The following is a 23,641-nucleotide window of genomic DNA, read 5'->3' on the forward strand; positions in this document are numbered from 1 at the left end:
TTTGATACGGCAAATTGATAATTGAATTACAGCATTACAAAGTATGATGTACATTTGTATTTTTTCTTTTCTTGTTTTTTTTTGTTGCTTTTTGTGTGGCAAGTGTGAAAAGTTAGGTATTGAACGCATGGTTTGTATAAACCACGCAGCAAAAAAAAAATAATTAAATTAAATATTTCATAAAAAAAAGTAGACTAAAAAAAAAAACATTGCAATTCCACGCAGCATTCAAAAACAGGGTAACAAAATTTACAAACATTTTGGTGTTGTCAACAAAATTTGCATTGAAGTGTGACAATGTGCTTGACTTTCTTTCACTTCTTTGGTGGAACGCGTAAACAACGAATGTATTCAAATTGTGCAATCAAATGCTGGGTGTTAGAAAAATTAAAGCATTTTTTTTTTTTTACCTTCAAAGTTATTCGCAGAAAAAAGCTATTTAGTAAGCAGCCTGATTTGATGCTGTTTCGCGTGAAAGGATAGGAGAACAGAGATAGAGAAGTATAGAAAGATTTTTTACTATAATATATAATTGTTTATGCAATTCGTTTGTGTTTGAATGTATGCTTGTGTATGAAATATATAGTTGACTGTTAATGAATGCCTAATGTGAAAATGAAGTTTAATATGTTTGCATTTTAGAAAAAAAAACAAGAAAAAATTTTTTTTATGTGAAATCATAGATAACAAAGTAGACCACTTAATAGGCACGCTAGCAGAGCTTTCTTAAGCTGCCTGGTCAACATGGATAAAAAATTAACATATAAAATAATATCATTATAAGCTTACAGGAGCGCCCTTATTAAAAAAAAAAGCTTAATTAAAAACAAATATTTTTGAAAAAGCTTTCATAAAAGCTTTGACCTGCAATAGGATGCTTGAATTGCTTAAGAAGCGGAGTAGTCACCGAAATGTGAAACGTAAGTTTTCTAATAAGCTTTCAAAAAAGCTTTCTTGCATCAAAGCAAGAATGTCTGAATAAGTGATGGCAATAGAGCACGTAAATTCTAAGTGCATACTACTTTTCTATATCAGCAACTGAGCACTGTCCATATAAAATCTATATAAAGCTTTAAAAAGCTGCACCCGCCGCATATGTTTCAATAGTGATTGGTCTATATACACATAGCTTAAAGAAGCTGAAGAAGTATATTACTGGTCTAAAGCAGTAATCGGTAAAGAGAGATTTTAGACTGTACAAAATATACAAAAAAAATCAAAAATTGTGCAGACGCAGGCAAGGCCATTTAACGCTAAATCAGATACGACTATAACATATATACATACACATGTATAAAGACAGCTCGGGAGAGGCCTTTGTGATGAAGAACATAGAGCAGCAATGGGCGCAGCGAGCTTTTACTCTACACGCACCTATACAAAATGTATAAAAAGTTTAAAAGAGCTTTTCCGAGAGTAATAGCTTTTTCCAATTGTCACTTAAGCACAGTTGGATAGAGAGCGATGTTACGCTCTGCCTAAACCAGAGAAACTGAGTAGATGCAAGTTTGAATTCACTGACTTGAATTACTTGAAAGCAAGTTAAGGGCAAATTTCGCTTACCAGAAAGCTTTTCCTATTCAAGTCTCTCGGGCGAGCTTTCACTATTTTCAAAGAATAAAACGCTGCATTCACCAAAAAAGCTTTCAGTTTACTATTTAAGTAAATTTTTAAGGAGGTTTTCGAATCATTTGTTGTTACTAGAAAGCTTTCATTTTGACTTGTATCATTTCATCATAAAAAATACGAGGAAAGCTTATATTTCTACTGTTTGAGCAAAAACTTGTATGAGCTTCCAGCGCAAGTTTCTTTTACTAGAAAGCTTTAAGTATTTTTAGCAGACAACTTCCAAAAAAAAGCTTTCATTCTAAACATCAAAGTAGAAAGATTTTTGGTAAGCTTATTTTAAACAATAATTCGGGCAATTTAGCGATGATGTTTTATGGAATTCACGCGATAATTAAGCCTAATTAAGCGGGTAATACTGTAGTTAGAGAGTTGACTTCTCCGAATTATATTCAGAGAAGATGATGAATACTTTTTCATAGAATCTGCCTACTAATTAAATGGTTTCTACTGAAACTGAGTTATGTTTATCAGAAACATTCATTATAATATAAAGATTTGCTCGCCTGCTCAATTTCTTCATACGCCTACATATTTCGAAAAGTTGTGCTCTCCCTACTATTTAATACGATTGGGCTAATAAGGCACCGAAAGATTGTTAGCAAAGAGAAGCCAACTTTGTAGAGAAGGCAGCTATCGCTATAACTGTATACATGAAAATTGGATTCTATGCCAATGCTTTGGATGTACATACATATGGTTCTCCGGCAAAGCACTTTAGTTCAGCTAAGCGTAAAGTGTTTACGTAGGCGCATTAATCAAAAATAACTTTCCAAAGTAATTTAAGAGTCATTAAATAAACTTTAATAGTTAAAAGCTAAAAATTGCAGTGCCACTACTGTTCGTTGAAGTCACGCCAAGAGCATTGTGTATCTACAACATTAGGGGAGATACGACAACTCTATTAAGACGAAAGCGTTGGCAAATGTTTTTAGACGATCAGTGAGTGACATAAAAGCGAGAAAGCATGAAGGAATTAAAATAATTAAAAAAAAAGGTAAAAAAAAAAAGAGTGCTGCGACTGAACGGAAGAGGTGCATAAATACATATTACGGTAGCGCTGGCGCTATGACGAAGATAGTAGTACTAGCTTATGTATGCGGGTGGCACACGCAGCTAGCGATTACCGCATTTTCATTAGGCCATTAGGCAGGCAATTATAAGGCTCGTATGCCGCGCAACATACACGCGCATTGAGAATATTCTTTTCTTAGCGGTCTTTTTTTTTGGGTTCTATTTTCAGTACCGCTGTTTGTAGGTATGTATATACACTTCCGCTAAGCGGCATGTGTTGTCAAGTAAATAGCGAAATAATTATGCGTTGAGTGTGTATTATGTATGAAATAAATGAGATACGACAGTTCAATGTACTTGTAGCTTTTAAATTTTCTATGTTAAAGCAACAAAAGCATAATACTTAAGCGCAAATAAGAAAAAACAGAAAAAAAAAATGTTTTTGAAACAAACATACTCGCTAGCGTAAAAACGCAACGAAGCAATCAGTTGTGTAAAAAAAAGCGGCACACTTACAATGAGATAAAAAGTGTTTGCTAGTCTTGAAAAAAAAAATAAATGTAAATAAGTATTTGTCGTTAACAAAACAAAAAAGACACTAAAACAACAATAAAAATTTGTCGCAAATTGCGCGTAGCCAGAGCGATTCGCGCATTAACTCAACTGGAGCATGCATGCAACGCGACGGCAGTGACGGTGGCGCAATAAAAAGGGAGTAGTGTACTGTTGCCGCAGAGGCAGAAGAGAATGAGGGGGGAAAGAGAAGCTGGAATTGTAAAGAAAGTAGAGTAGGAATTGCAGTAGAAGTGTCGTATTAGTACTAGTAGTAATAGTAGGTTGGTAGTAAAAGAGCAGTAGAATGGGAGTGGATTCGTAGTAGAAGGGTAGTAGAATAGCAGCAGTTCGTTAGTAGGAAAATGGTAGCGTAATGGCAAAAGTGTCAAAGTCTATTCTACTTAGAATAATAGATGTATGATACTAAAAATAGTTCCATAGATAGTAAAAGTAGTAGATATGGTTCGAGTATGATAGCAGAATAGTAGTAGGAATAAGTAGCAGTAGAATGGTGGTAGAGTAACACTTCGTTAGTTCTAGAACAGTATCAGGAGGTTAGTGTCAAAGTGGACTCGAGGAAGTATGATAGTTAAATAGTAGTTTGAGTATAATAGAAGAATAATGGGAGCGCAATGGTAGTCGAATAGTACCTTGGCTAGTTGTAAAATGGTAGTTGAAATATGGTACCGTAATCGTAGTTATTAGTAGAATGATGGTAGAATAGCAGTTCGTTTGTAGTAAAATAGTAGTATAATAGTACAACTATTTTAGTTGTTAAATAGTAGCGTAATAGCGTAGTAGTGTCAAAGCAGAATAGGGGTAGTATGACAGTAAAACTGTAGTTCGAGTATGACAGCAGAATAGTAGTGGGATAGCAGTAACAGTTATACATAGTATTAGTAGACGCAATCTTCCATAATAGTCATAGTAGAGGAGTAGGAAAACAAGTAGAATATGTAGTAGATAATTACTAAAAATAGTACTAAAAGAGTACTTAGTACTAATACACGGCACTAAAAGCACACTGATCATTTAACGACTTGAGCATAACTCCCACACGTCACCACAAGGCAAAATTATAAAGAAAATTAAAAAAAAATGTAGGAAATTGGCGGCGGCTTCATTTGCTGGCTTAAAATAGTATGCGTTAATTTAACCGCCGCGCCATTACTATAAGAGGAGTTTAAGGGTTATGTGTATGAATGTTGTTGTATGTACATTGTTAACGGATTGTTTTTTTTTTATTTAATAGGGTAGTATTATTTATTAACCAAGCAAAACGCTGCCAGCCAACCAACTGAACCTACGCTGCCAGCCAGCCAGCCAGCTCAGTTAGGCGCTGGCAGCTTTTAAGCTACCACAATACATAAATACCGTACGCAGACTGCGTCGAAAGCACCTACCTGCATGAAACTTGCAATGCGTCTTTAGTGCACCCTCCGTGCCAAATTGCTTGCCACATTCCTCGCAAGCGTGTGGCTTGCGTAGAAAATGCACCGTCAATTTGTGCAGCGTGAGTTGAGATGGGCGCGGAAAGCGTACATGACACAACGTACACTCATACGGTCTGCCCTCGCTGTCGTGCGTCTCCATGTGTCGCTGCAGAGCGGTGCGCATGCGAAAACCGCGCTTACAGATCGAGCATACAAACGGCATTGAAGCTTGATTGCTATGCGCCAGCTGATGATGTTTGCGCAGCGCAATATCGTTGGTGAAACGCGCATCGCAGAAGAGGCAATTGTGACTGTTGCGTAAGACGCGCTCCATCAGCAGCAACTCATCTTCGGAGGCATTTGAATTACCACCACCGGCACCGCCACTCATCACCCCACCACCCATGGCTGCCATGCTGGCGTATTTGGCGCTGGCGCGCCGTTTGCGGAAATGTCGCAGTGTTGCTGTATTGTTGGTGGAGGTCGAATCGGGTTCGGTTTGTTCTGGCGAGGGGAGTGTGACATGTGGCGCATTCTTTGCTACGGGCTCAAGTAATTGATCTTCGTGTTGCTGTTGCTGCTGCTGCTCGTAGGCAGTTTCTTCTTCTTCCTCTTCCTCTTCTTCTTGCTGGTCAAACTGCTCATGCTGCTGCTGCTGCTGCTGCTGCTCCTGTTGTTGCAGATATTCTTCTTGCTGCTGCTGCTGCTGCTGCTGCTGCTGTTGCAAATGGTGTTGTTGCTGTTGCAGTTGTTGCGTTTGCAGCGCATCGCATGGCTGCGCATGTGAATGGTCTGCATTGAAAGCTGTTGTTAATAGAAAAAAGTGGCAGTTAATTGAAATAGTTAGTTAGCTAGTTTGCATTTAATATAATTTTATTTAATTTTCATTCATTTTCTACACGCAATACAGATTTTCATGTTCGATTGTTGTTCTTGTTGTTGTTGTTGTTGTTGTTGTATAATATGTTATTTATATAGTATTTATGTATGTATTTTTTTCAACTTACGATCATCACAATCGGGGCAACAAAGTATGCGTTGCGGTTTGCCGCCGCTTGAACTTGGTGTTGATGTGTTGCTGCCGCACACCGCCACGGTAGCCGCTGCCGCCGCCTGATTTGTTGTCATCGTTGTCGACTCGGCCGTCAATTGCGTGGTGTCCAGTTGCAAATCTATCGCTGCAGGCGAGAACAAACAATGCATACAAATTAGTTATAGTGTAATTTAGTTATTAGCTTGGGAGCAAAAAAAAAAAGTGCTAGCGCATAAATAATGATATGTTACGGACAAAGGAGTGAGTAGCACAAAAAGAGGCTTATAATTAAATAAACACATAGAGGAGGAGCTGGGTGAAGAATTAAGCGATGGAAAAGTATTTTTCTTTATAAGAGAAAAATCTTTTCTATACGTTTGAAGTAAGTAGACTCGGCAGCTTGGCGTACGCTTGGCTGTTTTTGGACAACACTGCTTTTGTAAGATGCTTTATTTTGTGTTTAAAGTGTAAGTAAATGAAGAAAGCTGCTTTGAAGGCTTCGCATTAAATATACATATTTTGGAATGGGGTTAGCGGCCTATGATGTGATACATATATCAGGTTAGATGGCAGCTGCTTGCAACAAGTAGGCAAACTTACGGGTATCATAAGCCGTCCTTTGTAGTACCATTAAAAGTTGGTCTATGAGAAAGAAAATAGCAACTGATTATTTGATTATTTGATAATCGCTCTACTCTATATAATACAACTATACAAGCAACTGATTTCCAGCTCTAAAAGCTCACCAATTGTATTGTTCTCAGCAGTGAGATCCAATACTATAACCACATACAATTTTTTCGCGCGCAATCAGGACAACTAAAGCGTAGATGTTGAAAATTTTCCACCTCACTATCTTCTTTATAGGTGCCGCATTGGGGTTATAACATTATTTCGAGCGTCAAACAGATGTCTGTACAACGCCTGCTGAACTAAGTTGTCCAGAAGCCAGAAGTCCCAGCCTTGCTTTTAGTCAACGGAACTCCCCATACTATAGCCAATCAATCAGCTATACCATTCTGATTTTCCGATGACGACTAATGAGCCATGCTTGCCGATTATTTCGACATCCCTTCTGTCTCCAGGCCGGCCCCATGGAAACATCTCATTTCCTGAGCCTACCGTTAGTTATGCTTGACAACAACGATTGAAGGACTGACTATCCGTTCTAGGCAGCGCTAAGTAACCGCAGGTAGGCCTTCTTAAGTGAAGCCATTCTAGAAGGCTCACCCAAGAAGGGCTTCCCCGCATGCCTTCGAGCAGGGCCTTCCCTATCTAAAATTTACGCGGATGTATACGTTTATTTTACTTACTAGCCAATGCCCGGCGGCGTGCTTCACTATGTCTTAAAAGTATTTTTGCATTGTTACTTCCTCCTAAAACTTTTATGGCTGCATTTATAAGAAATAAAATAGAATTGAGGAGCATTATGAATAGATAGTACTTTATTTTTTTATGAATAAGGTGTTAGTTAATATATACTCGTATAACTCGATTCTACATATCCTGCACTTTGTTTAAAGGTTTTTTTAATCATTATTTATTTTCAAATAGGTATAAAAATATTTCGGTTGTAAACCTATTAAGTTCGATGCCCGTATTGTAATATTTTATTTATTTTTCCAATTAATTAATTGAATAAAATTTTTAAAGCAGGTGGCAACCCTCCTCAAACATATTTTTTGCAGTAAACTCTACAAAACCTCTTTAGTTTGATATCCATATTGCAATATTTAATTTATGTTATCAATTAAATTAAATTTTCCAAACAAGTGGCAACCTGCCACAAAATATTTTTGACTCAAAGCCTTCTTAAATCTCTTTCCTTTGACAGCCATTTTCATTTTATTAAATTTTCTTAACTGAAATTTTCAAACAGGTGGCAACTCTCTTATTATTATTTTCCTACCACTCCTCGAGCCTTTTCTTGTACAAACAAATTCTTTCCAACTTTTCTTTCCGCACACAATCTCTCATCAAATATTTTAAGCACAAAAGTTATCGTTCAATTTGCAACACTTTACACTGTATGTATTAAGGCTTTTGGAATGGTTTTGTGATTTAACTCCGATTTTCTGGTTTTTTGCGCACAATTTATGAACGAATATAGTTTCCTTTATTGAGCTCATTTTTCATGTAAAACAAAGACTATTCTAGCAAAACCATACACTTGTTGGATTTTATTCCATTACATTTGACGTAAAAAACAATCGCTTACTTGCACAATCAGTTTTTTATTCGTATATGTACATATTTACACACTTCTGTTAAGGAGAAACCCATTTAAAATGAGCATTTCAAAGGACATACGGCCATCCGGCACATTATTATACAACTGGCAATAAGCCAATAGACAATTGTGTTTTTGGGTTGAAGTTATACTATTTTCCGCATCCGGCCCTACAACTTACAACTCGTTTTCATCTTATTTTGGCACTACAATTGTGTTTGTGTCGGTTTGGGACAAAGCCAAAAAACTTGGCCAAATGCCACCTCGAAAAAACAAAAACTTTTGTAGTATTTCGATGCTCTAATACCTTTCAAATATCATTAGCCAAATCTACAATATATTGCCAATTTGATTAAGTATACTCTAACATCCACTTTCCATAATATATTTATTCTACCACATTTGAGTTAATTTCCTAATTTGGACACTATAAGTATATAAACATTTTCATGCCACAAATAAGTAGGTACTCGTGTGTATGTAATTCAATTTCCCAGCACAATTCAGCATTCATTCAACCGGAAATACTCAAATTAGGAAATTTTCAGCAAACTCTACATTACTGCAAAGTGATAATGCTCAATGGTAGACAGTGAGCCAGTCACTCACTCAACCAGCCAGTCAGTTAGCCAGCCAGACAGTCAGACAGTCAGACAGTCAGACAGTCAGACAGTCAGCCAGTCACCCAGGCAGGCATCCATCCAACCAGCCAATGTTTTTTTTTTTTATTTATGACTCCATAAGTGGCAATTAAGAGCGCCATTAAGGGCAATTGAAACATCAGCTTTGATTTTCAAGGCCACCGCAGTAGCAGTATATTTACAAGCATTACAGCATTACAATAACAACTGTCTACTTTTTAATCTAATCAGAGATGACATTAATATTCAGCAGCGCTGAATTTAAAGTGATAATACAAAGCGCATGGGGGTAGAAGTGGCAGGCAACTCGAAAAGTTGATGATACATTTGAAGCTGAATGCATTTTATGGACGGAGTATAACCTTTTTTAAAGATATGTAAATAAATGATACAGCCGGCGGCGTTCTAAAAGTCGAAAAGCGAGTTATGGCGCTCACATTTGTGGTTAACCGAAAAATGTTTATTTTTTTAAAAACCAAAAAAAAAAAAACAAATACTAAATGTTATGGGTGGTCATATTGCATTTTCAATATATTACTGTTATCATTCCGTTAGGTGAAAATGTAAGAGTGGTTGCACAGACCTCAAACGGCAGGCAGTGAGTGTCAGACGAAGTCAATAGGCGCCGTTAAAGCACCAGAGGCGCCAAAAGCATTCAATGATTTGTGGGGAAAACAAAAAAAAAATTGAAATTAGAAAGGCATTGAGTAGACAAAACTACACAAAAAATGCAATCTACTATATTATATACATACATTTTATACGAGTATAATAAAACTGTTGCGGTTTTCTTTGTGCGCGCATGTCATTAAAACTACTGAATGGATTTAAACGAAATTTTAAAGGATTGTAGGGAAGTACCCAGAAAAGTTGTTATACACATTTTATTAAAATCGGTCAAATTCATTGGAAGATATATAGACATATGTATGTATATAAAATAATAACTTCGTTTATTCAGCAAGCAAAAACGCGACCCATTTGAATAATTTTTTCTTCATTTGTTAGAGAGTTGCCACCAGTTTTGAAATTTCCGTTTAGATAAAGTGATAAGATAAAGTAACCATTGCAATATGCATGTCAAAAGAAAGACATTTAGTGGGGCTCACAGCAGAAAATATTTTTGAGTACGGTTGAAAACTGTTTGAAAAAAAAATTTTATTGAAAAGATAAATTAAATATTACATTATGGGTATCAAACTAACGAGGTTTAAGAAAGCTTACTATCGAAAATATTTTTGAGACGTGTTGCCACCTGCTTGAAAAATTGTATTTAATCAATAGAGCGGATAAATTAAATGCATATTACAATATGGGTATCAAACTAGAAAGGTTTAAGATAGTTTACGATCGAAAATATTTTTGAGGCAAACGCCACCTGTTTGAAACATTTTATTAAATTAAATTAATTAGGTAAACTAAATATTACTATCGAAAAATATTTGTGAGGCGGCTGCCACCAGTTTCAAACATTTTATTTTATTAAATTAATCAGATAAATTAAATATTACAACATGGATATCAAACTAAAGAGTTTTAAAAAAAAGTTTACCTGTTTGAAACATTTTATTAAATTAAATTAATTAGGTAAACTAAATATTACTATCGAAAAATATTTGTGAGGCGGCTGCCACCAGTTTCAAACATTTTATTTTATTAAATTAATCAGATAAATTAAATATTACAACATGGATATCAAACTAAAGAGTTTTAAAAAAAAGTTTACCTGTTTGAAACATTTTATTAAATTAAATTAATTAGGTAAACTAAATATTACCATCCAAAAATATTTTTGAGGCGGATGCCACCAGTTACAAACATTTTATTTTATTAAATTAATCAGATAAATTAAATATTACAATATGGATATCAAACTAAAAAGTTAAAAAAAAAAGTTTACTAAAGAAAATATTTTTGAGGTTGGTTGCCACATATTTCAAAAACGGAATTTAATTAAATTGATAAGGTAAACTGAATATTACAATATGGGTATCAAACGAAAGGTATTTGAGAAATCTTTGACGTAAAAATACCTTCAACTGAATTGCCAACTATATAAACAAAAAATAATAAATTAAATTAAATACAGGATTGGTACCAAATGAAAAGTGGTTGAGAAAGCTTTAATAAAAAAAATTCGCAAGGTTGCCACCTATTCAAAAGCTGAACATTAAACAAATTTTAATGAATAACGGAATACTATAATTCTCGTTCACTTACGTATCGAAAAACCTTAAAAAAGTGCGGTTTTCGTATCCGGAACTGACCAGAAAACGACTAAAATTTTCACTCATTTTCGTATCCGGAAAACATTCGAAAGTGAAGAAAATTTGCAGAAAAATTGCCAAAAACGTAGCCGTTTCAAAACAATTTTCGTATCGTCAAAGTATCCGAAAATGGCATCAGTAAACTGGCAAAAATCCGCATTTCATCCACTTTTTTCCTTTTTCGGATCTATTTTCAGATTTATTGCTGCCTGGGTTAATATATGCCATTTTATTTACAAGATAAAATACATTTGGGTCATATTAAAAAGAGAATTTCAAAAAATGTCGGCTAATTTTTTTGGCGGTTGGGGCTCAATATGTAAGTAATTAACTAAACAAAAAATTTTTTTTTTTTTGGGAGCGGGAGCGGAGCTAAGAGCAAAGCTCGGGGCGAAATGCAATACTGGAGCGCAGTTAGAGTGAAGCGATGAAAAAAAGGTTTGCTACGAAGCTCTGTTAAGAACAATATTAACTAATGACCTTATTCATAAAAAATAAAGTAGACTAAAAAAGCTTTATAAAATGACATTTTCATATATTTTTCAATTTATAAACCTTTTTTAAAGCTACTTTATTTCTTATGAATAGCCATGAGTGTTTTGGATATAGTGAGAGGGCGCCGCCCTTCCCCCTAAATTTCATTCTGGCCACGCCGATGACGCCGGATATTTGCCAGTTGATGAATAAATATTGAATATTGCTTTTGTTAGTTTGTGTCTAAAAGTGAGGTTGGAAATATCTGTTTCGTTGAAATCTCATTCAATACACGTAAATAGAATAAGTACACAATTAACTAGGAGGGTGACAACCTATTTTCGCACTTTCATACCACGCAACCAAGCATTTTATTTATACACACAATTGAGCGCGCCCTGCAACAATTGAAGTGAGGGGCGTATGCCACACAATGGACAATTTTAGAGGTGGCAGTTAATTAACGAGTGTTGCATTGTCAATGAACTCGTCGTCGTCTGCAAAGCAATTGTGAACCGAGCAGCTGTGATGAGTTAGAGAGTGCGGTGCGCGCATTGCTGAAGTTGATGAGTACCCTCTCTCTTTACAAGTTTCATGCAGCCTTTGATGTTAGAATAGGCAAAGGGCGTGTATGCGTGTCTTCCTAGNTTTTTTTTTTTTTTTTTTTTTTTTTTTTTTTTTTTTTGGTGACCTAAGTCAACATCCATCCATTCTTTCGTTCTTCTGCTGCGGTTATTGTAGCGCTCTCAAAGCATTTCGCTTTTGGTGAGGCCATCGGCAATCGGCAATCGTCGACGACCACCAGCATATTTATAACTTCACCACCACCACCACCACCACCGCCAGGCAGAGCATTATTTCGCATTAGAAGTGTATTTTCGTGGTACTTGTACCGGAAATCTCGCTTGGATAAACACACAATACACACTAAATACTTATTTTTTTTTTCTTTTTGTTTTCTGCAATACACATTTGTACAAACATATTTATGAACCGTGAAGTCGTCGCTAAAATTAAACTTCCGCTATGAAGAGCGATTCTTCACAAAAGCCACAATCTATATACATACATACGTATGTATTTATGTATGTATGAATGTACTTGCTGCCATATATTTTTGTTTGTGTATGCATTGCATTTACACTGCCTAGTAATTTATAAATATCCTCATTCATTAGAGTAAAATTTGTGTATCACAATGCCCCGGGAAGCAACTTCAAATGTGCGCAATTCGAAGTGGGTGTGGGTAAGCGTGTATGTGTGTGTGAGGCGCCTATGTCCAACACAAAATATGAAAATTAATAAAGGATACCAACTAGCAAGCATGTATTGTCTAGCATTTCTAATAAATTTTAACATTTTCACGAATTTCTTTCAAAGTCTTTCAAGGCTGTTTTCAGAGTGGGGAGTTAATACCAATTTATATGAAAACTTTTCGAAAACTGTAATTTTCACTTTTATACCTATTATTTATTATGCCGAATTTCCAATAGGCATTGAGTGACAAAAAAATTGGTGCCATTTAATAAATGCCATGGGGAAATGAACTTATGGACTATTTTTTATAATGTAATGATACGAATATTCTGAAATGCGCAATTTTGTTATTGCAATTTTTTCCATTGAATGCCTAGTGGAAATCCAGCATTATACATATAATGGCAGGCCAGCCATTATCCACCTCCAAACCGTCTTAAATTTTTGATATAGTTGGAACCTTAACCCCTTCAGTACAAGCGTTCAATATAAGTGACTATTTTTTGTGCTTAAAGCTCTTTTTTTCCTAAATAAGAGCTTTAGTTGTTAAAAGAACAGTTGTTTTGAGATAATCATATCATTCTTCTTTACCGCGTTCCGTTTATTGTGATTTCGGGATGCATTTGACCGTGTTTTTTTCACTAAAGGGAAAGTGTAACAATAGTCGATAGTGAACAGCATTGAAAACAAAAATAATTACATAAAAAAAATTACAAAAAAAATTCAAATTATTATAAAAAATATGATTCATAGTTTTGAAGTATATTTCGGCAAAGGAAAGAAAAAAAAATTAAATCACTTCGCATTTTAACTACAAGCCTACATATTGTACCACTGTTCAATATAAGAGACGATGAATTAAGATAACGGTTGATTTATTGTACTTAGGACCGTTTTCTGAAGTAACCTTTAACTTACAGGTTACTTCAGGAAACTGCCCTTAAAGAGTTAATATTTCTCTCCCATTTCACCTGCATCCGTAATCCTCTCAGAACCTAAAACTCTCAAGTTGATATCTTCCAATTTATCATTTCTTTAAAAGTGCTTTATATCAACCGTTACTGAACGGAGCGGAAAAATTGTTTAAATGTTATAATTCTCAAGTTCTTATATCAGCTCTTCAGTTAAAATTCTTTCAGGGACCGAGAACAAAATGTATGATCAAAACTTAATGTCGTTCTCATAGTTTTGTTCGTAAGAATGCTTCAAAAACAACCCAGAAATAATGGCGCCTTAGACATACGTATAACTTTAGATTAATTTACTAAGTTCAATGAAGCATTAGCCGCGCGAAGTGCCTACTTTGAGCAGTAAAATCGATGTTCTAACATAAAATTTTGTCTGTAAAAATTTGCATTCAAAACTCCAATCGATTGGGGTATATTTATTTAGCTAGCTAGCTAGCAATGCAAAACGACGACACTTGCCTATGCAACGTCATATTTTCGCATTAGACGCACGCACAATGCTCCTAATAATTCAAAAGACATTTCTCATAATTTACCCAACATTTTCACTGCGCTTTGTTCTATTCATAAACCTTGCGCAAAAAAAAAAATAGAACTAAAAATTATAAAAATACAAACAAAAACCCAATGACAACAATAAAAAAGGGGAACATTTCAAATTTACTTACATTTCTTGCCTCTGTTGGCTGTATCGTCACACACTTGCAAGTGCACATCCTCTACACGCACCATTGCCGCTTGCGAATTGGATGCTGCTGCTGCTGCTGCAGCGGCCGCTGCCGCCGAAGAAATTGCTGTATTGCGATTGCGGCTTTCCAGCCAAGTGGGTCGCTGTTGCAAGAAACATTTGCGCCGTTGTGCTGCTGCCTGCAGCTGCTGTTGTTGTAGCAATTGTCGCGCGTTAGCAGCCACCGGTTGTGTGGCCGATGGTCGCGATTGAGCGTAGGCTGTTACGGCTGGCGCCGGGTCTAATGCATGTGCGCGTTGCAAATGCTGATCGAGCGCACGTTGCGTACAGAAACTTTGGCCACACTGAGCGCATTGGAACCGATGTGCGCCATGTTCTTCGACTATGTGTTGTTGGCGCTGGGCGCGTCGCATGAAATTCATCGGACAATGGGGACAATTGAAGGGTGTCTCCACCGGGTGCATGGCTATGATGTGATTGCTGTAGTCGAGATTGCTGGTGAATTTGGGACGCTTGTGACAGAAGCGACAGACGAGATTGACTTTTTGTGTGGTCGCGTTGGCGCGAGCAATGGCCGCTTGCTGCGGCTGCACTGGCGACGGATGCGGTTGAATCATTTGTAGCTGCTGCAGTGATGTCGGTTGACGTGCACGCGTATGTTGAAACATGCGTACTTGTGCTGGGAGGGCTTGCTGCTGCTGCTGCTGTTGTTGTTGGTGTTGCTGCTGACGTTGTTGTTGTTGTTGGTGGTGATGCTGTTGTAGCTGCTGCTGACGATGTTGGTAGTTCGATGCAGATGGTGTGGATGCGCAGCGCGGTGGTCGATTGCCAGCCAACGCCGAGGCGGAACGTGGCGGTGGCGTAGCATTGTGCAGCTGATAATGTTGCAAGTGACGCGGCGTGGACGTGTGATGCGCTGCACCTGGCGCAGCTGTACGTGGATTGATGAATTGTGGAGCTAAGTTGACGCCGTTCACCTGCACTGCAGACAAAGGTGCCAGTGCTGGCGCTTGTAGTTGTGGTTGCGCGTGTTGCATGATTACTGCTTGCGGCGGCTGTGACAACTGATACGTGGTTGGCTGATCAGATGTGCCGGCCGCTGTGGCATACAGTTGCGCGGTGGCGCCACCAGCGCTTGGTGAACCATACTCTTGTGGTATTACAATCATTATTTGTTGTTGCTGTTGCTGTTGCTGCTGTTGGTGTTGTTGCTGTCGCTGCTGCTGTTGCTGATGGCAGGCTTGGCGTTGTTGTGTTATAGCAGGCCCATCACCAGTCATGCCGTCAATGTAATTCTCATTCGCATCGACCACCGAACGTTTATCCAACTCGAGCGCATGGCGTTGGTGTTGGTGGTGCTGCTGCTGCTGTTGCTGCTGTAGTTGTTGCTGTTGGTGGGGGTGATGGTGCGCATGTGCATGCGATTGCTGTTGTGGCATTGCGGTCGCTGCAATCAAGTTTGGTTGATACAAATCGCTGGCGTTTATGTAGTAGGTGGTGGTGCCGCCACCCGCCGTAGGTGCTTCGATGATGGCCGGCGAGAGGTTCGCCAAATCGGATGTCCATTGGATTTCTTGCCCGGTGCCGAGGCCGTGAGCATAGAGGTTTACGCCCACATTGGTCATCGGCTGTATGGGATTTGCGGCTTGCGCCAGTTGCATCTGCGCAGCCTCATAGGCGCAGCTGGGCGGCAAGGCAATGTAGTGTTGCTTCTGTTGTCCGGTTGAGCCATGCTGCTGATGCTGCTGCTTGGCGGTAGGCGTGGCCAGCATGGTGTGATGTATAACTTGTGGACGCTGCTGCTGGTGTTGCTGCTGTTTGCGCTGCTGCTCCAGCAGTTGTTGTTGCTGCTGTTGCAGGCGCTGCTGCTCCAAGTGTTGCTGTTGACGTTGTTGTTCCAACAATTGCTGCTGATGCAGCAGCTGCTCCTGCTGCTGTTGTTCGAGCAATTGCTGCTGTAGTAGGTGCTCTTGTTGCTGCTGTTGTTGTTGCAGCAGTTGTTGCTGCTTGAGCAGCTCTTCTTCTCGTTGCTGCTGTTGCAGCAGCAGTTCAGCCTGGGCGGGTTGTTGCTGCGCCAGCTGCGTTTGAGTTATTAGTTGTTGTTGCACTGGTACCACCTCTTCTGGCACCAAATGGGGCTGCTGTCCATCGGCCGCCTCCTTCTCCGCCGCCTCGCGCTCCCGCTCGGCCTGCTCCGTCGCTTCGAAGTCGTTAAGCAGCTGATCCAGCGTCTCGCTGTCCACCGCGTACTCTTTCGCTGCGCTTGCCCCATCGGCGTGCCCAACAGGCACACTAGGCGTTGGCGCATGCACCTGCACGCCAGTATCTGTTGCACATGCCAAAACAACAGCCGACTCGTTGGTGTTGACCTCGTTGCCCTGCGCGATTTCCAAATACTGCACAGGGGCCGACTCCGCGGCAGCCACCTCGCAATTAGACTGCTGTTCAATGTTTACCGCCGTCGGCACTACCGCTGCGGCCACGCCTGTCGGCTGTAATTCCACGTCATTGTGGCTGCTGGCTGGACTGGCTGATGAATTATTAGCAGCTGCTGCCGCCAACTCAATATTCTCAAAGCAGGGTATGTCATTTTGGAAGCCAATCAACTCCGATTGCGTGCTATCCTCGGTGAAGCATTCACCATATTTGTTACCGTTGCCGTGGCCATTGCTGTACTGCTTGCCATAGCCGCGCTGCCCCTGTCCCTGGCCCTGCTGTGGCTGCTGCTGCTGATGATGATGCGCCGGTGGTGGTGGACCCACAGACCCGGGCGCAGGCAAAGGAGACGGCTCTGACATTTGGCCGCTGCTCACACTCGCCGGTTCCATGTGCATGTGCTGGACGTAGGGACTCGAGGCCACCGATAAGCTGCCGCCACCGCCGGCCATGCTGCTGCTACCCACGCTGCCAACGCCACCAAGCGGACTCTCGGCGTACATGCTGTGCGTGGGCGTGGTGGGCGGTTCGGAGAGTGGTGAGTACACCGATTGCGCGAAGAAATCATCCGCGCTAGACGACACTGGCGTGTAGATGTGCTGATCCTGCATTTCGTTGAGTATGCCACTCAGTGTGTTCTCCACGTCCTGCATCTCGCTCAAATTTGACTCGCTCAGCAGTTGGGTTGTGGGTTGCGACGTCGTTGTCGTGGTCGGGTGTATGGTTGTGTGTGGCGCGCCGCGGAAGGGTGCAGCAGTTTCGGCTTCGGCCTCCGCTTCGGCGAGCAAGGCGGCGGTGACATCGCCCGCCGGCAAAGTGGCTTGCAGCTCGTTGGCTTGTGGCGCTTCCGACTCATCGGCCAGCTCGGGCGCAAACTCGCTTATGAAATCATGCAACTTGGCGCCTGCTAAGCTCGCTGTGGCTGCTGCTGATGGCAAAGTGTTTGCTTGCACGCTGTTGCTGGTTATGCGTCCATTGGGGCTTGACCCAGTGCCGTCGCTGAAGCCCATACAGTCACTTTGCTCACTCTCGTACTGGCTGCTTGCGATGGCACAGCCGCCGTAGCGCATTAATTGCGTATTCGCAGCATCCACCTCTGTGACGAATTGCGTGCTGCATTTTAATGTTTGATTGTCGCCAGTTGGCTGAAGCGACTGCTTGTCGCCAGCGTGCTGCAGTTGAGATGCAACCATAGTTGATTTTGCATCAGAATTGCTTGAGGGCGCCTCAAGACACATATCACTTGTGACGCTGGTGTTGTTATTGCTGCTGTTGCTATCGTTGTTGTTGTTGTATTGCGCATTAATATGCTTGCCATGCATCGGTGGCTTACCATCTACACTTTCCACGTCTTGTGTTCGCACTGTCGCTTGGGGACTTGTTGCCGTTTTCGCTGTCAGCGCTGACACGTTGTTCGCGGTCTCATCACTTGACGCTTTGCCTGGTGATGTTGTCTTTTGCGCGTTGGCTGTTGTTAGGAATCTTCTTTGCAAGGCTGCGGATAGTGCAGAGAGTGGCACGCGCACAATTAATTGGTTACGTAACAGCACCGACACTGGTTTAGCTGCGGAAGTAGACGATGTTGATGGCGTCATCGATGGAGCCAACGATTTCAAGGCGATGGGTGGCGTCTGTGTAGAAGCCTTAGTTGGCGAGAGCATTTCAGTAGACTTGGTTGGTGACTTATTTGGTATTGAGATCTTCGATGTACCGGACACGAGCGTGGAAAAAGTCTTAAGAGACATAGGTGCCGTTGGCGACACTTTGCTTGGCGACGGCGTGGACGCCTCATCTTTATGGCTTGCAGCAGTAGTTGGCAAAAGCGCTGGCAGGAGTGGCAACAGAGGTACAAGCTGTGTGGGTAAGGACATGGTTGAGTTCGTGAATTTAGATGTCGCTGCTGGTGCGCGTTCTTCCTTATTACGATCACAATTTTCTTTGGGCGCCTTCGCGTAGTCTTTGACATTCAAAGTGTTTACATTATTTCTAATCATCTTGCCCTTGTTTTGGCTGACAAGTTGCGCTGGTAGGCTGGGTGGTTCCGGCTTGCGCATAAGACTTGGCATATAATCGTCTTCCGTCGTGTCGTCGGTCATGCAGCAGTCGTTACAGCATGAACGTCGTTTACGTACGCGACGTCGCTTCTGGGATAGGTCAGCTGCAGCTTCCTCACCCTGCTGCTGTTGCTGCTTTGTCACACCGCCCACTACATGGTAGCGTGCTGCTGCTATGCCTGTTGTTGTTGCCGACGACGAAGCGCCCATTGTGGCGCCACGCGTGCTCTGCGCATCATTAGACGCAGCAGTTTTCGGCGCGCATGCGGCACAGGACGCTGGCCGTTTCTCCTGCACCAGCTTCAGTATAATGGGCATCACTTTGCCGTCGCTGGACGCACTACGTTTACTTGTCTCCTCCAGCAACTTGCGACGCTTCTTGATGCGCTTGCTGCGGCGCTCTGTGCACATAGTACTCGCCGTCGTCGCGCTATCTACATCTGTGGTGTAAGCCTCAGCATGGCTCATCTCAGTCTTTTGTTGGATTTCAGTGCGCATAACTGTTGTGGAATTTTGCGCTTCAGCATCCGGCGCATATAGCACGAGCTGCTCATCTAGCTGTTCGGCCGCTTCCAACGCGGCTTGCTGCTGCTCGAGACCTTCCTTCATTTCGGCTTTCGTGCGCCAAGGTGAGCGCGTCGACGAGGCTGAACTTTCAATCACTTCCGTTGGCAACTTACGTTTGAGCGTTATGCGTGTGCTACACGCTTCCGAAAGTGCATCACAGCTCTGTACTGCTTCGAATTCGATTTCACTATCTGTAACACCAGTGGACATATGCACGTCCGTTAGGTATGCGTAGTCGTCTTCATCTGTTGTCGCCGTAACTGCTAGACTCTTGGTGACCTCATCGCTCACTTCACTATTATCTAAACGTCGCAAACGCACAACACATGAGGGTAACTGTTGATGCGCCATCGACTCGGTGGTTATACTATCATCTACTACATCGCATTCGTTTGTCGCTTTGTTGTCATCAACGTGCGTATGCTTATCGACGAAACATGGCAGGCGTGAACGTGCACGCCACTTGAGTCGTCGTCGACCACGGCGTGCGGTTGCATAGTATGAGAATGTCGGCTGTGGCGGTGGTGGTGGTGAGTTAGTGCCCTCCGTTCCCAACGTCATCGCCATCGTTGCTGCCGCGGGCGCGCTGGTGTCACTGCCAGTCGCAATGACCGTTGCTGCTGTTTCGCTTTCACGCTCGCTTGCCGCCAATTGTGCAAGGCTGCGTCGCATTTGCTTTTTCTTGTAATGCAACGCTGTGAAAGCAGCAGCTGCTGCCGATGTGGAGGCCGGCGAAGCGGCGAGCAGTTGGGCAATGGGTCCTTTCAGTGTGCGTCGCATTTTCTGCTGCATGTGACGACGTGCCAGTGAACGGCATTTGGGTGAGGTGCTGTACGCTTTGAGCGCGGCTTTCGTTACGAAAGAGGAGGAGGCAGCATGGTAGGTGGTGGTGAGGGAGTTTGTGCTATCGAGCAGCGCGGTGTCTTCCTCTGAGATCATTTCAGTTACAGCAGAGTTCATAGTTTCATTGTTCGTTGGGCTTTGCGTTCTTGCTGTTGCTGTGGCTGTTGTTGTTGTTGGTGATGTTGTTTTTGTTTGCGGCCGCAGTTCAACTGTTGCCATTAGCGTTTCAACGCCTTCATCATCACAATCAACATCAGAAGTAACAACAGGCACATTTTCAACGACCAAACGTTCGTCCGTTGGCAAACGATTCTCTGCTCCATCGCCGTCAACGCCGTTTACATTTCTCAAACTCGAACTCCAATTCAAACTTGACTTTAAAGTGTTGCCAGCAACTCCCCTATTATTAAGCTCGATTGCCGCCGCCGCCGCCGCCGCCACATTGCTTGTTGCCTCCGTCTCACTGGCAATTATCTGCGAGGCAGTCGCAACACCATCTTTCACAGTCTCGTTGTTGCACGTCGTCGTTCTCGTTGTTGCCGGCAAAATTGGCAAATTACTAATCTCAGACGCTTCCACTGTTTGTTTACTGCTTTGTACATCATTCGTCGGTGCTTCATTTATCGCTCTGGCCGCCTCCGTTGCCCTCGTAGCTGTGGTTGTTATTTCGGCTGCCGCCGCCGTCACCTCTTGGCCGCTAATCAGTTTCTGCTGTACGTCATCGACAACGTCCATTGGTTTTGCCTTAGCAGCGGTACTAACAACAACAGCTGGCCGTCGTAACAAATCGCCATCGCCATCGCCATCGCCGTCGCCGCCGTCGCCCTCTGCCTTGTTGTGTTGTTGGCACGAAGACGACGACATCAACGTTTCATTTGTAGCCTCATCAGCGATAGCTTTAAGAACATTGCCGCCGCAATCATCTCGGCCAGAGCGCGCTATTAAAGTGTCCGCAGCATCACACGAAGTTGCCGCCGCCGCCAACACCGCATGCTCCTTTGCCGCCAACATGTCCGTTTCGTTGGAGTAGGCGTGTCGCTTATCCATAAATACTGCTGCTGACGCGATTTCCGCTTCTGTTTCTCGTTCTACTTCACCTTCTCGTCGTTCACATGCGCATTTATGTACCGCAACGTCCCCGCCTCCTCCGCGTTCGCGTCGTGCGCGTTTGCCGCGTCGCTCACTGCTTTGGGATCTCGACTTTGGCTCAATGTTTATTGGGAACGACGCCGTCTTGGCTGCAGACTCCACAGACTTAACGGCGTCGGCTGCCACTTGCACATCTTCTGTTTGTGCTGCTGCCTTCTCTTTTTCGCCACCGTCTGCGTCGTTGCCTGCCCGTGCCAACGCCTCATTTTTCACCTCATCGTCGTCATCATCATCACCGTCATTAACAGCAACGGCAAGACAATCATCTACACGCGTCTCCTCCACCAGCCCGTCTTGCGCCACCTTTGTTACTGTTGCTGTTGCCGCCAAGGATAATTCCTGCTCATTCGCTTGGCTTGCCAGCTTCTTCATTCGCGCCGATCTTGTGCGCATCACGGTTGTTGTTGTTGCTGCTGTTTTTTTTGGCTTGCTTGGCGTTGCTGGCTTGAAAATGATGTGCGTTGCCAAAAGCGACTCTTGATCGATGCTGCCACCGCTGCGCCGCCTATTTACATCTCGTCCCAAAGTCGTTTCAACATGCGGCTTGCACAACAAATCGTTGCTTGGCACTCTCGATTTGGGTTTTGTTGGTTCATCGGCCAGTAATGGGTTTCGCGCTTGTGATTGCGTTTGTGTCCTCGTACGGCAGGGCGTAGTTGTAACTGTGGCGGCTATTGCCTCCGTCGTCGTCGTCGTTGTCGTCGTCGGCGTTGTAACAGACATCTTGGACGTCCTGCTGCGCCGACTATTGGTAACTTCAGCGGCATTGCCAGCATTGGCGGCGACAGCGGCGGATTCCAACCTCTCGCGCGCCGCCGATTTGCTGTAGTTATCGTTAATTAAATCGTTGCCAATGTCCAACACCGGTGGCAGATTCACGCTCAACGTGGTATTCGTCTTCGTTGTCGTCGTCGTCGCCGCCGCCGCCGCCGCCGCCGCCTCAGCTGTGGTCTCCTCGACCCTGCTACTGCTGCTGTTGCTGCTGCTATTGGTCTCATCTGTTTGAGTCTCTTCATTCTTTTGCCATTTTGGGCAATTATTTGGCTTCGATTTCGACGACTTTGGCTTTTGCTGCGCTTCCTGCTGTTGCTGCTCCTCCGTTTGCTCAGCCGTTGCGCGCGCCAACAGTTCTTCATATTCCCAACCGCGCGTCTTGTCCAGCAGGGAGCGCAATCTGATTTGCACCTTGAGGCATTTACGGCGAAACTTGTGGATAATGTAGAATTGCGCGGTACATTTCGGACAGATACGTTGTGGCAGTCCATCATTCGATTTTATCTGAAAGTAGAAAAAAGAGCAAAAAAGAAGTAAAATAAATGAAGGAACATTGCCGGTAAGTAAAGGAGCAAAAACAAAACAAAAAAAAATGGTTGCTTATTAATGTTCAGTTTGTTCAAAAGCGATTGCATTTGGATAATAGGTAAGAGGGTCGGTTGGTAGGCAGTGATTTGCGGTTGGTTGTTGATTCTTCGGCGCTGCTTGTTTGTTGTTTGTGCTTTGAGTAAATTGCTCGCTCGTTCGAAGGTGTTGAAAATTGCTAAATATTCGTATAATAAAAGAATGCAAGGCAACACCCAGTTTCAGTTTAGTGGTTGTGCTGCACCACTTCGAGGTGATGCTGGATGGCAAAAGGCGCAAAAGGCGAGAACTACAGAACCGAGTGTAAACAAATGACGTCAAAGGCTGACCACAACCAACAGCGGACTCTGCTTGCCGAAGGTGTCTGGTTTTTATTTGTTTTTTTTTTTTTTTTTTACTTTTAACCCGCCCATGCCGCGCTGCTGGTTCTCGCCTTGCCAGCCTTTGTGTCCACGTCGCCTTTCGACTTTGTCCGCGTCTGGTCTGATTTGCTTTCAGATTTTTATTTTCAATTTCTTTTCTGCTTCATTTTCATGACTACAAATTAGTAGCTATACGGTTTAATGCAGGTTTATGTTAATAGCCTGTTCCATTTTTACAACTCTCAACAGCTTCAGTCCTACACAAATCCCTGCATATATGTATTAGCTAAATACTCTAACTTCAGTGTACATAAACATACAAACATTATTTACATATACAACAAATGCTCAGCGAATGTGACAACGAAATTGAAAATTAACTGGTAGCGTGACAAATCAAACAGAAGCAGAAGCTGTGTACGGTCTAAAATGTATGCATTTGCTGCGACAAAAGACAACCGACGACTGACTACATACTATGTAGCTACATACATATGTACATGGCGGAGCAGATATGTACACAAATCGCTAATATCTCAGCAGCCACCGAGAGGACCAGACTATTGTTGGTAATCGGTGGTTGTCTATGCCAGCTTTGCTTTGTCAAGCGCTTTTGACAGCTTTTGTTTTATTATTATTATTTTTTTTTGTTGATTTTTCTTTTTGCTGAAGCGTGATCCGAACG

General features: G+C 42.2%; 1 protein-coding gene across 3 annotated transcripts in view; it reads right to left on the bottom strand.

Moving 5' to 3' along the window:
• Positions 1–23,641, bottom strand: part of mld (molting defective) — a 62,850-nt gene that overhangs the window by 17,461 nt on the left and 21,748 nt on the right. For 2 of the 3 annotated variants that reach the window (XM_017610630.1, XM_017610627.1), the window contains exons 2-4: positions 14,167–22,513; positions 5,636–5,806; positions 4,599–5,432 (exon numbers count right to left, since the gene is read on the bottom strand). In XM_017610630.1, the coding sequence (XP_017466119.1) occupies positions 4,599–5,432; positions 5,636–5,806; positions 14,167–22,513 (9,352 nt within the window). The remainder of the gene's footprint in view (positions 1–4,598; positions 5,433–5,635; positions 5,807–14,166; positions 22,514–23,641) is intronic. The other variant, XM_017610636.1, reaches the window with a different exon arrangement.

This window comes from Rhagoletis zephyria, unplaced genomic scaffold, assembly GCF_001687245.7.
Source record: "Rhagoletis zephyria isolate East Lansing unplaced genomic scaffold, Rhagoletis_zephyria_1.1 Rzeph_scaffold_00012, whole genome shotgun sequence".
NCBI classification, from domain to species: domain Eukaryota; kingdom Metazoa; phylum Arthropoda; class Insecta; order Diptera; family Tephritidae; genus Rhagoletis; species Rhagoletis zephyria.